Here is an 18132-nt window from a genome sequence, read left to right as displayed (position 1 = left end):
CGACTAAAGTTCACCTCCAATTACCTGGTGAAAACAATATCGAAAGTGAAAATATCGCAATCAACACGGGCCTATTCCAAGGGGACTCTGAGGTTTTAGCATCAAAATAACATTACTATAGTGGCTAAGCTTTAATATTGACCAAGCAATAAAAAAATAAATAAAGTTAAGTACCTAATAAAATATTTGTGTCAAATGATTTATTAGTACATCATATTTATGGATTATTACTTCATTACTAGCTATTTTAAATCATATCGTTTCTATATTACTAATTTGGTAGTAATAAAAGAAATCAATAATAAAGGCGGTTCTAATAGTATCATCCCACCAGAGAGTACTGTACCTACATTTATTTTAATTCGTTAGTGGGAAGAAGGCGGAACTGGTTTGTTACTAATTGTTTTATAAGTACTTCCTTTTTATTTTTAGATTTGATTTGACACAATTTGTAAAAAAGTTACAACCTTATGACTCACCAAGAATTTATTGGACGTGAGCATTGTGAAGGTTTGGCCTGTACATTTGTGTTTTTTGTAGTAGTTAAATTTATAAAATAATAAGTTCTTAGACAGGAGTGACGCATTGTCTATTTTTAATTTTTTACTAATACTTGTTATTTTTAGTTTTAGTTTGTGAAGTATAGATAAGAATAACTGATATTGTTATATTAATAATGCGTTGTATTTCCACTCGAAACTACCTAGATCAGATGCTAAAATGAAACCTGTAGAAACTTTCTCAAATGATATCAGTATATCAGTATGTACGTCGCAATAGAAAAGTGTCTCGTATTTTAAGATGGTCAGAAGATAGTCAGATAGAAGGAAGATACATACCTCATGGAAATGTAATACCCAACAAAAAACACATTAAAAAGACATATTAAAAAGACCAAAGCCTTTGTTATAGGGATTATAAGCTTTTAAAACTTGAAAAATCACATTTGAGAGTGCTTATTGATCCAATAACTGCCTGGTTAAACAACGAGAACAGCTGAGCTTTGAAATGTCACGAAGGCGGGAGCAAAAGCTACTCTGTCAACAAATTAAAATTAAAAATGACTAATTAAAAATCAATCAAAACTTACTAAAGTTTGATCAAGACTAAACGAAAATTGTGAAAAACTAGAACCAGAAGACGTCTCATTTGCTAATTTCAGAACTCATACAATTTCAGAGCTAATAGCAACGATACTTTATCAGCAGTGATGATAAATTTAATTATACCATGTGTTTTGTATAAAACTTAAGAGGTCGCTGGTTAAATGGTATTAGATAAATAATTATAAAGTAAAAATGTAATATTTTGTTTGTAAATCAATTAGCGAAAAATAGCAAATATAGCTGTCAATAAATTAGGAAATTAACTGGTCTTACTCATTATTGTTGTCTGTACAAAGAATATAGACTTACCTTTTGAAATATTGATGTATTCGCAACAGGCTGAAGATTTGGTAGCGGTGAATCAGGACTTTCACGACGCCCGGGACGCGGGCCGAGGCTAATAGAGCCAAAAAACGTGGTGTGTTTCATTCGCTGTGTTGGGAAGTGTTGTCTTGAAATCTTCAGAAACCACCCTCTGACCACGCTTCGAGGTGGTTGGTAGCAAGAGGGTAAACCCATAAATCACTCTATTGTATTGCGATTTTGAGTGGCGATACTTTAAGTTAATTGTGACCGCACACTTGTGTGTATTTTCGACACAAAAGAAGTCAAATTTTCCGTACTTAAAACATAATAGATGAGATAGCCAGTTTAAAACAATTTTACAGGAAGCAATATATTTTACCAAAGTCGTTAGAATACATCATTGAATTAGATCACATTACAGTACCGTAACAGAAAAATATTAAATGTAAAATTATGAAAAGAAATAGTACATACTTTCCCAAACACCATGGTTAAATAAATTGGTGTCTACTTGATCAAATAACCAAAAAGCTTACCCCTAAGTAGCTTGTGCATGAAATTCATGAACAGTTAAATTATAGGATAATGTTCTACACCTACTAACACCTACAAGAATAGAACTACATAAATTTCTTAAAGATAGGATCAAGTAGTATTAACACAGCTTTGAGGATTTCTTTTCAGTTCTCCACTTATTTCTAGGTCTTACAATAAGTTCATTTTTGATACAAGGTTAGTAATATAGTTGATACAAGGTTACAATATAGTTGATACAAGGAATGGGATCTTACTATCTCTTATAATTGTGAAAAAGCGTGATTGGTCTCGTGCAAATGGTGATAGATTTGTCAATATTTGTCAAGTGTTCTTTAATACGTATTTACAACAGTCTCTCATAGATTTAATATTTTTGTTACATTTAAAGACTAGTTTTGAGTTTGGAATTACATTTAAAATTTTGGCTATATTATCTGAAGGATATACTATCATTGAAATATATCATAGGATATACTATTCAATATACTATCCAGCAATGTTAGCAAAGTAACCATTACTAAGTGTAAGATGTTTATTAATTTCTATTACTGATTTACAATTAGTGTCTGATAGTGTAAGTTAAGTAGTCTATGGATATAGTATATAGAAGAAGCCATCTTCTATTAAAGGATGATTAGAAGATCCAGCAAAAGTGTGGTCAGTCTGAGTAGGATTTCTAAAAATTGAAAAACTTAATTTATCATCTATTCTAGTTAAAGTTAAATTTAGGAAATTACTAGAATTATTAGACTCGGGTTTTAAAGTAAATCCAATGGCAGGATTAAAGCTGTTTTTTTCTGCTACAAATACGTTTTTCAAAACTACATAAGTTTAGCTATATTATGTTCCACCCAATGCCGTCTTGGTGGAAGCATTTTCCGTGACGTGAGATCATTTGTATTATGAAAGTTTAAATTCAGCGTTTTCTAGGCAGATTTTAAATTCCTCTATTTGTTAAATCGAAATTTCATGTTATAGGTTTTGAAAATTAGTCTCTAACAATGGAAATTCCACAGCGACTGTTTAATGTTAGTGATAAATTTTATTAATCTCAGTGTATATAGAGCATCATAGAAATTGACTTTATTTGCAGCAGAATGCAAAAATGGTATACGAAAGCTACACTTTTCACCTTAAGAATCATTTTGATTGTTATCGATAGGACATTCTGTTTAAAGGATATCGAATTTTTACCGTTGAGTTGATACAAATTTTATTTAAAAATTGATTTCGCGCCCTTAACTGACATTTAACCCTTTGACGACTGTCGTCATGTTGAGATGACCACCTTTACAAATATTTCTTTTAAACTTCACAGCGGTTTTACAGTCATACCAGTGTGTAAAATTGGTTGCCTATATTATATTCTAAGTGTCTAACCGGTTTAGAACCGATTTGAATAAATCACATTGACTGGATACCATAATTAGTAAAGCACACATTTAAAGCGGACGTTCAGTGTTGATAGAGCGACACGTTTTCATTATTTTCATGTTTATTCAATTATTATTGATTACAAAAATTATGGGTAAATGATATTTTTAAAGTCTGTTTCACACTAAGTACTGTTATTTGCATGAATACATTTCAATTTTTTTTTGTAGATCACTGTCTTTTGTGTGGTATTCTGGCATGACCACAGGGCACTTCCTATATGAATTCTTCCAATAAGCCAAACCAAAGGTGGAGCTTCAGGCATTTGAAAAATATGTCCCAGAATGAGGTTGACGCCTTAATGGATGAAATTCCAAGTGACAGGAGTCAATTGTATCTGATATTGAAAGCGTCTTGGGAGGCTAATTAGATGTTGATGAATTTCGGCGACCAAATAATGAGGATATCTTTGATATTGGAAATATGGACATCGTGTTTAGTGATCGTTATAGTGAAGACGATGTACCGCTAGCAGTACGGCTAGCAAAGCGAGATAACTCTATATTTTGGACCCAAAATGAAAGTTATATAACACAAACAAATCAATTTATTGAAACTACAGGCCCAAACATTCCAAATTCTGCAGAGAACCCCACAGATGTGTTTGGTGAACTATTTTCTGAGGATCTAATTTACCTACTTGTATTTCAAACCAATCTTTATTACGTTCAAAAACACGGAGGAGGAAATGGATTTACACCTACCACAGAACACGAAGTTAAAACATTTCTTGGAGCAAATTTATTAATGGGTATAAAGGAAATGCCCAGTTACAGAGATTATTGGTCGTCACGTGATGAATTACGGCAATTTACATCTAGTTGATACTACAGTGCGGCCAAAAAAACTGATCCCGGATTTGACAAACTTTACAAAGTGCAATCTCTACTGGCCAAACTCACGGAAACTTTTCTTGTAGCACTGAATCCACATGAGTTTCAAGCGGTTGATGAGTCTACAAATTATGGGTTAGAGCAAATTTAAGTGGATTCATGTGCGAGTTCCAGATATATACCGGTAAAGTGGGAAATTCCATCGAAAAAACTTCAGGCATCGAGTCGTATAGGATCTAACAAGGGTCTTAGTAAATAAACGACGCTACTCTGAATGAGGTCCACAAATGGTAGTGTTCTACAACTCACATAATATGGTATATATTGACAAATTTGACATGCTTAACAGTCTTTATGAGGTGAATTGTGAATCACATAAGTGGTGGCATAGAATATTTTTTTTTTATTTTGTGGATGCTTGCATCGTAAACGAATTCATTCTATTTCAACTTGAAAGAAAATCCAAAGGTATGTCTTTGAAAGAATTCCGGCTCTCTGTGATTAAAGGCATTATTGGAGCTCCAGAATAAATAAAAGGGGGAAGACAATCAGCAGAAAAACCAGTAATTAAATTCAAAAAGCATATTCCCTTGAAACTGCGTTATTCAAAGTCTTCTCATATGCTTTGGAACTACTTCTTTGAGATGTATCAACTACAGCACGACAGCAAATGTTAGCAAAACAAAGTGAAAATATTGATCTTGCACTATCGGACTTTGTCTCAAAAACGCCAAAAATTGTTTTGCAACGTTCCATGCAAAACAATAGGAAGAATAGGAAGAAAGAAGTGCTACCTGGTTTTTATTGCTCATTTAATTTATTGTTACGCTATGTTCCTGCTGGTATCTTGAGAATACTACGTCCTGCAGGATATAATTCGGGATCAGCATTGTTTATTTTGACTGACTTTGTTTTAAGAATATACTAAAATAAATAAATTTCACAAAACTCCTGTTTTTTTTAATATAACAAAAATTTGGCTTTAAATTGTTAAAATCGCCGGTCGCTTCAAACGTTGTTTCTAAAAGAACAGTTGATTCTACAAAAACAGTGCTAATAAACATGTTTGTTCAAAATTGTCTCAGCATTTCTTCGAAATATTTTTTCTACAGCGTACAGGTTCTTGGTAAATCGATATTTTCCGTTTTCCCCCTACGAGGGGAGGTTTTAGGAGAAAGCTCGGAGGTCGGAGTGAAGAACTTTGTTGCATCTTTCTGGGGTCTCAAAATTGACATTCTCAAGAAAATTAAGCTTGTTCGAATAATTTTTAGAGTTTTAGGGGCACTTTCGTCTCTGACGACCGAAGTACCACTATATTCAAAATTGGTTTTCCCAAAAATTGGTTTTCCCAAACTAATTATTAGTACCTCTCAGATAATTTGCAACTTTAAATTTGGAGAAACATTTTAATAGTCATCACTGTGATATAAATTTTTAGAATCACGATACTAATAGTATATAATTTTAAGTGACCTTCTAAACGGGAATAAAGAGTATATATGTATATTTCCTTGTCATGACTTTTAATCAGTAGATTGTTGTTTGTTGATGAAAGCAAAGTGCGATAGTGTGTGAGTATTTATGTGTTATACGTAAGACTATAATCTTAAACAAAGCGATTTGTGAAGTAAAACTTCAGCAGAAATTAAGGTAAGACATATAAAGTAATCCCACAGTTAACTTATTCTTAACTTTTAATTTTGTGCGCTATTTTTCTTCATGTAAGTACTACGAATATAAAGGAATAATAATAATATATATAAGACATAAAGGCCATAAAGACAACTTTGTGTGTTATTCTTATTCTTTATCCTCTTTTCACATAATTCTTATGTAGTTCTGTTTGAAGACGATTTTCGGACTGGAGATTGAAACGTCAAGTCTTCTTCTTAGTCTTCTATCGTCCATATTTGAACATAGGCCTCTTCCAACTGCTTTCATGGATCTCTATCCTAAGCAACATTCTTCCAATTTGTTCCGGCTATTCTTTTTATGTCATCTACGAGCTTTCCGTAGCTAGATATTGCGATAAATAGATATTTGAACTCCGTCACTGGTTTTATTATCTGAACTTCCAGATTCCCATTTACATCTTAGTAAATTTGCTGTTATAACCATGCATTTTTTCTATTTTGGAGAATTGGTGCAGCATACGTTGTAAATCATCTTCACTTGGAGAGAATAGTATTGCGTCGTCTGCATAGCAGATTATTTTAAGTTGTTTTTCTCCCATTTGGTATCCTTTTTAGTTCTTACTTTTTTTATTATTTCATCCATAATCAGGTTGAACAATAAAGTACTCAGAGAATCTTCCTGTCTTATCCCATTGCCAGCTTAAATAGGGTCAGTTAGTTCTTCTTTTACTTTTTCTTTTATTGTGTTGTTTTGGTAAATATTTTCAATCGTTTTAAATCCTGAAGGTATCTCTCTTGCGCACAATAAATGGATAACATCCTTTTATTTGAACCGATAATAATAATAATATCGTATGGCTTTTTTGCCGGGGAGATCCTTTCGGATTGTTCCGGCGCCAATTGCATCTTTAACCCTGTTTCAAGTAGCTAGTGTCGATGCACACTAGCCCAGGGGAACCGACGGCTTTACATGCCCTTCGAAGCACGGTGAACGGCTCATATCATTTTTAGAAATGAAAATGTCGTTGTTGGTGCCGAGATTCGAACTCGTGCGCTCTGGCTTACAAAGCCAGTATCTTGCCGCTGATCTACGGCCGTCCACAATCAAATGCCTTCGATCAAATGCCTTCTTAAGGTCCACAAAACATAGATATGTCGGTTTATTGTATTCTAATGATTTCTCTTGTACTTGCCTCATTATAAATATAGCGTCGGTGCTTGATCTTCCAGATCTAAAACCATATTGTTCCTCTGCTAGTGTTATAAATTTCATTTAATTTATTTGTTAGTACTTTGGTTTCTAATTTCCTTAATGCTTTCTTTACCTCTTCTTTCTCAATATTTATTTCTTCGTTTGTCGCACCTCTGGTGTTGGTGGTTCATTATCGTCACCTTTAACAAATAGGGATCGAAAGTAGTCAACCCATGTTTCCTTCTGAATGTGTTTCCTTTTTATTAGTTCGTTCATCTCTTTTCTTTATCCTCTGATCCTTCTCCATATTTCTTTTTGTGTTCCGTAGAAGTCGTGTCTCATCAGTTTTGATAAGCTCTGCAAGTGTTCCCTTTTTATTTGTCTAACTAAAGTGTTCGTTTCATTTCTGATTCATTTATAGTGGTTGTATGCCTGTTATGTTTGTTTTGTTCTGTATTGTAAAAACGCTTTCTTCTTTTCTTAACATTTTGTCTTCACTTCCTCTCTAAACCATCGGGTTTTCTAATGGGACTGCTGCGTTAGTTATGTCATTTTTGCGTTTTTACCAGATTTCCTCTATGTTATCGTTTTCTATTATTTCATTTCCAACAATCTTCTCTAATATCCTTTTTTTGGTATAAGTAGTATTCCGTAGATTCCGTATTTAGTCCTTCGACTCTGATGTTTGTTTGTGTTGGCACCGCTCTCTTGGATGTAAAGTATTTCATGATGATTCTTATTTTGCATAACACTAGGCTATGGTCGCTATTTACATCTGCTGAGTTGAGGTAAAAAATACATGATACACAATATTTGTCGATTCTAAAGAAGCATATGACAAAACTGTTATATACTTAAGATCGTGATCTATAATTTTTTATAATTAAGCAAACAATTAACAAAACCAAAAAAATGATAAACGAAAAAAAATTTACTTGAGTGGCCGCATCAAAGCACATTGTGCATATTTTAAATAACTTTAAGCACCTACGTTCATATCTAAGTGAAGACTAATAATTCATAAGTTCAAAGTTCAAATTAACCTGTAACCCAACAGTGCTTAGATAAAGGGACGAACTGTAAGCGAGTTAATGACCGCTTTACTGAGAATAGGGCTCTTAGCACCTCCTCATGCGTACTTAGCCCTTTAGTGAACGAGTTGCGTGTCAGCGTATCAGACCTAAACCATTGAATTTACCTCGCCTATTTGCGGCATCTCTCGTGCACTGCGGTTGTTGTTCAGTTCCTGTGTCTTTGTAAAACCATTAGTTGAGTTTAGGGTGAGGTGTGTATATCTAGTTAATGGTAAGCTAGAACTTGTCTTATAGCAATCCTTCGTAATTATTGGACAGTACATTTTTAGAAATTTATTTATTCTAATAACTTAAACATGCTAACATGGCAAAAATATATATACGAGGGTGGATTGACATAAAACTAGCCTTTGATAGTAAAAACAAGTTTTTTGGAATTAAATCGATTTATTTCTGAACATAGTCCCCTTTTAGCTCGGTACACTTAGTAAGACGATGTTCCAATTTTTTTATCTCATCCGAATAGTACTTTTGCTAAAGATCTTCAAAATAGGCCGAAGTTTCAGCGATGACTTCATCATTTGTTCCGAAACGGCGTCCTACGAGTCATTTTTTAGGTTTGGAAACAGGAAAAAATCGCTGGCGGCAAGATGTGGGGAATACGGTGAGTGTTTAACCAATTCATAGCCCAATTCGTGTAATTTTGCCGATCGGTGAGCCGGTGCATTGTCTTGGTGAAAGAGCACTTTTTTGCGTTCCAAACCGGGGCGTTTTCGACACAATTCTGCATCGAATCGATCCGATAATGCTGCGTAGTACTCACCATTGATTGTTTTTCCTTTTTCGAAGTAGTCGATGTGGATGATGCCCTTCGCATTCCAGAAAACAGTCGCCATCACTTTACCGGCCGAATGTGCACTCTTTGCCTTCTTCGGCGGCCCTTCGCCGCGCTTGCGCCACAGTTTTAACTGTTCTTTGGTTTCCGGTGTGTAATAATGCACCCAAGTTTCATCAACGGTGATAAATCGGCGAAAAAAATCCTTTGGATCACGCCGTATCATCGCCAAAAGCGTCTCCGAAGTGGTCACACGTTTTTGCATTTGATCGATTGTCAGCAAACGTGGCACTTATCGCGCGGATAGCTTTTTCGTGTCCAAATAATGGTGAATCATATTGTGTACGCGTTCGTAGGAAATGCTTAGGACCTCTATTAACTCGCGGAGCTTGATTCGACGATCTGCCATAATCATGTCATGGACTTTGTTGATCATTTCCGGCGTGGTGAGTTTATTTGGCCTCTCGGGATGCTCATCGTCAAAAACACTCGTACGAACACGAACAAATTCAGCTTTCCAAAATTTTACTATTGCTAACGACGGTGCAACCTCACCATAAACTTCGTTTAGGTCGGCTTTGATTTGCACATTCGTTTTACTCTTTTTGTGGAGGAACTTAATCATCGAAGGATACTCCATTTTTTCCATTTCTCCGAAAATACAAAATTTGCTTGCTTTTGACGGCTGTAAAAACCAAACTAATTGTTTTTAGAACTTAAAATTTTGACAGACGTCATGTCATGAATGGCAAATGTCAACACCAAAACCAATTCGGTATCAAGTAGCGCCATCTATCAAAGGCTAGTTTAATATCAATCTATCTTCGTATATAACCCTAGTCTTTACACAAGTGGCGCTTATGTTGAAAAAACGAGAGTTTGATGTACAGAAGGATTTGGACCTTGTTGGGCCCCCATCAAGGTCCAAAATTAAAGAAAACCTATTTTGTATCTCGTTTGCGTTGATCTTTTTCTGGTTAGTGTTTCATTGGAATTACCCCGCAGCCTAAAAGGCAAATGACTAGATCCGTCACTAGCATTGATGAAATTATTTAATATACCTTGGCTTCTCCATTCTCGGTTCAACTTGAACGTAAACATTTTGATACGATTCTACTTTAGCGTTTGCTACTGCTACGTTGAAGTTTTCTTTTTCGCGATATTACAGTTTTGAAAACTTCGTCGACCTATTTTCTTGCCAATGTTTATGTAGTTTTTGTAGATAAAATTAGTATCTACACAATAGGACAAACAAGAAGAATATCCTAAATAAGAGAGAGCTCTTACCTATTATTTAACATCAAATCTCAATTTAATCTCAAATACTAACGGTTCAAAAAGCTATGCAAAGATACGAAAAATGTATTAAAGAGAGAAAAGTTCAAATAACATAAACAAAATCGGAGCTAATATCACAAAACAAAATCGTAGAACTTAAATACTACTTACTAGTTAATAAAGTCTTTAGAATATCTGTGTGCACTATTGTCTATACAAGTCCTAACAAATAGATTATGATGATAGAGATGTGGAGATGTAGCAACCTTGGGTGTCTAAGGGTGCGTTCATTACGGAGACCATCGCATGGTATCCTCGCCTAGAACATAGCACTGATAGCCCAGGAAAATAAGCATTTTTTTATGACACCCGTCCGGCCAGGCAGACGACAATTATTTGAGTAGTATGGACCTCTATAACAAAAATCTATATGTTTCCTGTGGTAGATTTTTTGGACTTAATTATGTATTAACAAATTCAGGTCAAAAAACGGAAAATTTTTGCTATTTTCGTCTATCAGCAACAAAAAATAAAGCATTTAAACAAATTTTAGAAGAGAAGAAATTTATAAGTTACATAAAACTTTCAAAATAGCGTTTTCTAAATGTTTCTATCCTTATTTATTGCTAAAGAAGTTGCAAAATAAGTCAAAAATTTTGGTTTTTTATAAATGTTGATAAATTTTTTGAAAATAAACTTATACCATTTATATTGCATGGAATGCTGTGTCTTATAGTACTTAAAATACGGTCAAGATTTCAAAGTGATCATTCAAATATTTTAAAAGTTATTTTATTTGTTTATCCCAAATTAACTTTTTTTGCAACAATGTAAGTCAGAAAATTATATAGTTTTAGTAATTGTAAGGGTAGTTTCTGGAAGAAGAAGACTTGTTCTAATATTTACATTAAAAAAAATTAAGAAAATTAATTTGAAATATATTGCAAAATATATTTGCAAAAACATGTTGTTTTTTTGCTTATAAACAATTAGAATAACTTTTTAACCATTGCCTGTTAAAATATTATTTTTTTTTATATTTAAAAAGCCTGAATTTTTTCACAAATTTAAAAGAAAAAATAATTGTACTAAAATAATTTGGGACAAAGTTAGCCTATTTTTTTATTTAATTTATAGCAGCTTTATTTATATCTTCTTATATATAGGATATATTCTTCAGGATAGTTTTGAAATATTGTAAATATTTCATTTAATTAGCGAAACAAAATGGTTCAACAAAATGGAATGGTCCATTTACTCGACACTAGGGGAGTCTCTTACAACATGTAAAAATTTCATTTTGTGAATAACATGATCTTTAAATGTATATTTGAATACTTGCAATTATTGTAATTAAAAAATTAGATGTATTAGATTAGATTTACTTACAATATTGTGAAAAATAGATTGATAAATTTACATAGATGGGATAAAAAAATATATAAGTAAAATTTGTGGGAAAATAAATTATTCTAACTTTATTTCTGTCATTTCAAATTATTAATAAATTATTTACAATTTTATTAAAGAAGTATACATTAATCAGAAATATTTCTATTTTACATTTAAACTTACCTTAAATATTATTAAAAAAAAATTAAACAAATGAGGTGGTTTAGTTGACAATTTATTTATTGAACTAATGCATATTCGTAATGTACGCAAAAAGTACATACAAGTTCAAAAAGAAACGTTAAAATACATAAAAAAGGACCAGCGATACAGTTATCAGCTTCTTCTCCCTCCCTTCAGCTTCCGCCAGTTTCAAAGTCGGCTGATTTTAAAGAACAAATTTTGAAGCTTTGTGGACGATTCCATTAAAAGGCAATATTTTTAGAAGCTAATACATTAAAACTATAAAGTATATTCTTTCAAATAGCGCTAATTAGATTTTTTAATTTTTATAAACAAAGCTGCTATGAATTAAATAAAAAAAGAGGCTAACTTTGTCCCAAATTATTTTAGGACAATTTTTTTTTTACTTTTCAATTTGTAAAAAAATTCAGGCTTTTTAAATATTAAAAATAATATTCTTACAGGAAATTGTTTAAAAGTTATTATTAAATTAATTATTAAATTAAATTTTAAATATTACAAAATTATTTTGCAATATTTAAAATTAATTTTCCTAATTTTTTTTTAATGTAAATAATAGAACAAGTCTTTTTCTTCCTGAAACTACCCTTACAATTACTAAAACTATATAATTTTCTGACTTATATTGTTGCAAAAGAAATTAATTTGGGATAAACAAATAAAACAACTTTTAAACTATTTTACCCATCACTTTGAAATTTTGATTATATTTTAAGCACTATAAGACACAGCATTCCATAAAATATAAATGTTATATAAATAAGGATATAAACATTTAGAAAACGCAATTTTGAAAGTTATAAGTATATGACTTATATAAGTTTCTTTTCTTCTAAAATTTGTTTAAAATGCTTTACTTTTTGCTGATAAACGAAAGCAAAGGTTCGTTTTTTGACCTTAATTTGTTAATAACTAATTAAGTCCAAAAAATCGACTGCAGGAAACATATAGGTTTTTGTTACAGAGGTCCATACTACTCAAAACAATTATCGTTTGCCTGCCGGACGAGTGTCAAAAACAGAGTAATTTTTTTGCTTATTTCCCTGGCCTATGATAGTGAAGTGAACCCTCGAATTTAAAATAAAATGTATTTATTTGGTCGCAGAGAGGCTCGGTGCTCGGCATCTCGTAGTGTCGATCGTAGAGTACTACGGACGAGAATCGAAAAAATACTAAGCTGGGATACTATGGTCCAACTCCATGGTCCAATACCTGGCTCTAGGCTGGGCGCTGCGCGTTGACGGTGAACGCTGGAGTTTTTAAAGGAATGCATTTATTTTACGTGGCGATGCATCCTATGGTCCGAACCAGGGTCGGCGCCTCGTTATGAACGCACACTAAGAGTACCAAAAAACTATGCACACCGCTATACACGAAAGGAATTCCTTAGGATACTACAAATTTATAATTCCTTATTTTCGCTAAAAACGGAGAAATCTTTGATATATCGGAGACCAATTTATACATATATGTGGAATTGTGGAGTAAATCGTTAAGGATTTTTGAGGGCTTCCAAATGATGTTGCTTCGTGCTCGTCTTAGTTTGCTTTGGGGTTTATAGGCGGCTGTCTGGTGGTTGGTGAGTATTATATAAATACTTTGAAAACAACAAGAGTCAAAAGAAAAAGCACTAACACAGTGGTATATATAAACTTAAATGTGGCGAATGCCCAGAAACTTACATCGGTCAAACTGGTAGAACTTTTAACAAACGTACAGCAGCACACAAAAGAGCTTTCAATAACAGAAAAACAGATTCTACGTACGCACTTCACTTTTCAGACCATGATCCATTATTTTAATGATCATTTTCAAATTCTTCACATTCAAAATAAACGCCTTAAGCTTGCTTTATTAGAATCTATGGAAATTAACAAATTAAAAAATAACAATATAATACTGAATGACCGACTTAAGACAAACAGTAGTTCTCCCCTTCTCAACTTAATTTTCTCAATTGTAAACGCATACTTAAAATAGATCACTTGAGAAAGGCACTCTGTCGAAACCGCTGTAGTGATAATAAATTATAATAAATTTTGTGAAAGTGTTGAAAACAAAAGTTTTCAGTACTTGTTTGTTAGATAAAATAAATTTCCATCAAGTAACGGTCGAATACAACACTTATTTATTATATTTGCTACTGCATTACATATAAAAATATCTTTCCACCTAGTTTGAGGTATTTTGAGTATGTCCCACTTCAGTGAAGTAGTATTTTATCAAATGAACCTGAGATTATCAGGAACCAAAACGTGTAACAGGTGATTTCGATAAAATACCACTTTACTGACTTAATAAAGAACTATTTATGTCATAACTATTTATATTTTCGTACATGCATAACTAAAGCACTGTCGACATGTTTAAAAGCTATAATGAACTATTAAGTCTCGGTGCTTCATTTTGAACTGTAAAATTTATTAAAGCTTTTAATTATAGTCTATAAACCACTATATATAACCTAATTGAATTGCAAAAAATGTTAAAATCTGCATATTAAATTCTGTCTGTGTCTATAGTATGTCTATAAAACTTCTCTTTGTATCTTGCGTGATGGATCGAACTAAATCGTATATGTAGGTCATTCACTTGTATTGATATAACGGTGATTAAGTTTCGAATTGTTTTTTAATAGCCTTGAAAACTAAGATTACAATTGTACTAATTACCAAATTTACTAGTCATGTATATATTGTACTTTGTAGCATACATTTATCTTATAATAGATAAGATCTACACCTTTGAAACTAAAACAAACTGATATTTTATATAAATTGTGCGTTTTAGAGACACTTTGCAGGTAAGTCCTAATCAGGTACTAAAATATATTTTTTTTGTTTGTAGTTAAATTAATTTCAAAATTGAAAGAAAATATTTGAATTGTTGTTGAAGAGGTTATTGGTGAGAAAGAAATTGTTATTTTTATTATTTAGGATAAATGGTATAGTTACTCCAAGGTGAGCTAATGTAACATTTATTAATAAGTGATAGATTGTTCCATCAACCACTACTTGATGGAACAGTAACAATAAAACACTGAAAGCTTTTGATTTCAACACTTCTACAAAATTTATTGCAATTTATTTTCACTACAGCTGTTTCGGCAGAGTGCCTTTCTTGGCGATGTATTTTTACTATGTGTCTACTCTTTATAGTCATTAACTAAAGGAGGTTGGGAAGTGGTGAGTTGTTTGTCTCCAGTTTTTTTTTGACCAGACCAGACCATTTGGTGGTCTACTATACGTTTGTCAAAGGTTCTACCAGTCAGACCAATGTAAGGATATATGTTTGTATACACCACTGTATTTTTTTACTCTTGTTCTTAATATAGTTACTTAGTTTATTGTTTGTTTTGAAAGTTGGTGTTAATGGTAACAAAAGGTCTTGGGTTTTTTTCTCTGGTGATGGAAAGTCTAATTTCATTATGTAGTTTTTGGTTTAAAACTTTGTTTATTATTTTTTCGTTGTACCCAATGTTTACTGTTATTTATTTAATGATATTCAATTCTATTGTGAGCTATTTTGTGACATGGGAATTTCTGTTAATCTATGTAACATGCTATGGTAGTGCTACTTCATGTTATGTAGGATGGGATGATAAATTATGTATGGTTGTGGCGGTATGTGTAAGGTTATGAAATACGGAGAACCCATGTTTGTTTTCAAATTTCATACTTTTTAAATCTAGCAAAATTTATGGATATTGTACATATATTACATTAATTCACGTTCTTCACTACATAGTCATATTGAATTTACAATAGAAATATAATGAAATCAATCGACAAATTTTCTAGATTTAAAAACCATGACCATTGAAAGTAAACAAGAGTATTTCATAAACTTACCCAAACTGACATAAATAAAAATAATTGATTATCCCTTTCTACATAACATAGATTAGCAGCTTACCATAGCATGTTATACAGATTAATAGAAATTATCAAATTAAAACAAAATACCTTCACGATAGAATTGAACATCATGAAGCACATAACAGTAAACAATGGGTACAATGAACAAACAGTAAACAAAATTTTAAACTAAAAACTGCATACAAAAAGCCCTAAAATTAGTTTTTTCAGCACCACAGAAAATACGCAATACCTTTTGTTAGATTACGTATACTGCATAAACACAGAAAAAACAACGAGTAACATCAACTTTAAGAACAAAAAATAACATAAGCAAATATATTAGGAATAACAAGAGCCGACAGAAAAAGCACATACACTGTTATGTATACAAATTTACATAGGTCAAACTAGTAGAATCTTAACCAACCGTATATCAGAACATAAAGGGACTTTCAATAATAGAAAAACAGATTCTACGTATGCACTTCACCTTCTAGATGAGGATCATTCTTCTTACGCCCAATTTCGACCCATTATAAATATGTTTGCACTAAAAACGACATATTATCTGTTTGTTAATGTGACTGTAAATATCTGTTTACACCAATTAATTTAGGATCTTTTAGTTACTAACGAAAGTTTTCTGGTTTGTTAAGTTGTAGATCAGTTGTGTATACCTCTTAATGTCGTAGTCATAGTCTATTTACCTTACGCAAGTTTAACGCAACATAAATAGAGTAAAAACAACGTACTGTAAGGATTCAAGTCTAGAAGCTTTATTCACAATATAGTAAAAACATGATAAGGCATTCTTCCTGTTTCATCATCATAATTGACTCGAAAATCCTTTGTAAATTTTAACCTGATTGCATAGAAGTCGATTCCTAGTAACTTCCCTCCATCTTATGGCCCTTACAATCTTAAGGCCTTCTTATACATCATGAATCTAGATGATCTTCCTTTACCTCTTTTGTTCATTGGGTTTAACAATGTCAATCTCTTCGTGTACTTATTACATGACATCCTAGCAATGGGTTCAGCCCATCTTATTATCTACACCTTAATAAATTTCATAATATATAAATCTGTGTATAGCTCGTATAATTCAAAATTGTATATTTGGCGCCATAGGCCATTTTTATTTACAGCCCCAAAAATCTTTCGAATAATTTTTCTCTTAAGGATACCAAGTAGCTAGGATTACTCATTTTAATGGGATAAAGTCTGCACGTTTTAGGTTTTTATTTATCAGATATTTTTGAAGACCATAAAGAGCCATGTTTGCTATTGCTATGGGTTTTTTTACTTCGTCGTTTTTCGTGTTTGTTTTATTTACTAGCAATTCAAGATATATTAATTCTTTGACTTGCTTTAAAGTGTAGTTGTTAATTTTGATTCTCTGGTGAACATTTTGAGGGTTTTTATCAACCAACATTATATTTGGTTTTCCTCTTTTACGTCCTACAAGGACGTAACGGTAGGACGATAATCAGTGATGACTGATTATCAATTACAGAGTTATTACAGTTACCAGTCTGAAAATTTAACTGTTTTTTATTATTTTAGTGGATTGTATTGCTGTAATTTACTACTATACCTTTTTAGTACTTTATTTAATTAACTAGTTTTATTTCTATATTTTTAGGCATTACAAAAAATGTTGGTACCTTTGTTAATACTTCTTGGTATAGTGGCATATCTATACAAGAAATGGAGTTATTCCTACTGGAAACGAAAGAATCTTTACTACATAGAACCAGAATCTTTCTATGGTAACATTAAAGACTTAATGGTGGGAAAAATTAGTTTGACAGATCAGTACAAATCACTGTATGATGAGTTTAAATCTAAAGGTTTAAGACACGGAGGATTTTATGAAATGTTTGCGCCTGCTTATATGCCAATAGACATAGAAATTACAAAGAATATCCTACAAAAGGACTTCGCAAATTTCAGAAATCATGGAGAATATACCAATGAAAAAATCGATCCTCTTAGTGGACATTTGCTGAATTTGGAGGATGATAAATGGAAAAATCTTCGAGCTAAACTGACACCTACATTTACGTCAGGTAAGTTGGTCTACAAAATATCTTTTTTCTTGATTTTTAATTTATTTCTCTTGCAATAGTTCAACTTGGTCTATTTGATATGTCTGACTCTTCTCGACTCTTTTTTTTTCTTATTAAATGTGTTATTGATTTCGTTTGCTATTTTACAAAGTTATGTTTTATAAGTATATACCCCCACCAGCGATAAACCAGAAGAAGAGATAGAGAAATTGATAGATGTTGTTGATAAATTAATTTAAAGGACTAAAAAAAAGGAGATATACCTATAATTATGGGTGACTTAAATGCGAAAATTGGTAAGGGGAAAAGTGGTGAATTCTTTGGTGATTTTGGTCTAGGGTAGAGAAATGAAAGGGGAGAAATAATAAAACCGTTTGTAGAAGAAGAAGAATTTGCAATACTAAATACATTCACC

At 32.1% G+C, this 18132-nt stretch overlaps 2 protein-coding genes across 2 annotated transcripts in view; one reads left to right on the top strand and one right to left on the bottom strand.

The window, feature by feature from the left end:
• Positions 1 to 18132, bottom strand: part of LOC140444752 (probable cytochrome P450 6a14) — a 190891-nt gene that overhangs the window by 146125 nt on the left and 26634 nt on the right. The gene's annotated exons all lie outside the window — the stretch shown is intronic.
• Positions 14610 to 18132, top strand: part of LOC140442837 (uncharacterized) — a 50974-nt gene continuing 47451 nt past the window's right edge. The window contains exons 1-2 of the mRNA XM_072534186.1: positions 14610 to 14745; positions 17291 to 17717. Coding sequence (XP_072390287.1) covers positions 17303 to 17717 — 415 coding nt within the window. The 5' untranslated portion in view covers positions 14610 to 14745; positions 17291 to 17302. The remainder of the gene's footprint in view (positions 14746 to 17290; positions 17718 to 18132) is intronic.

The sequence above is a fragment of the Diabrotica undecimpunctata genome, chromosome 1 (assembly GCF_040954645.1).
Source record: "Diabrotica undecimpunctata isolate CICGRU chromosome 1, icDiaUnde3, whole genome shotgun sequence".
NCBI lineage: Eukaryota > Metazoa > Arthropoda > Insecta > Coleoptera > Chrysomelidae > Diabrotica > Diabrotica undecimpunctata.
The sequence above is the reverse complement of the archived record's forward strand: the minus strand, read 5'-3'. Positions and strand labels throughout refer to the sequence as shown.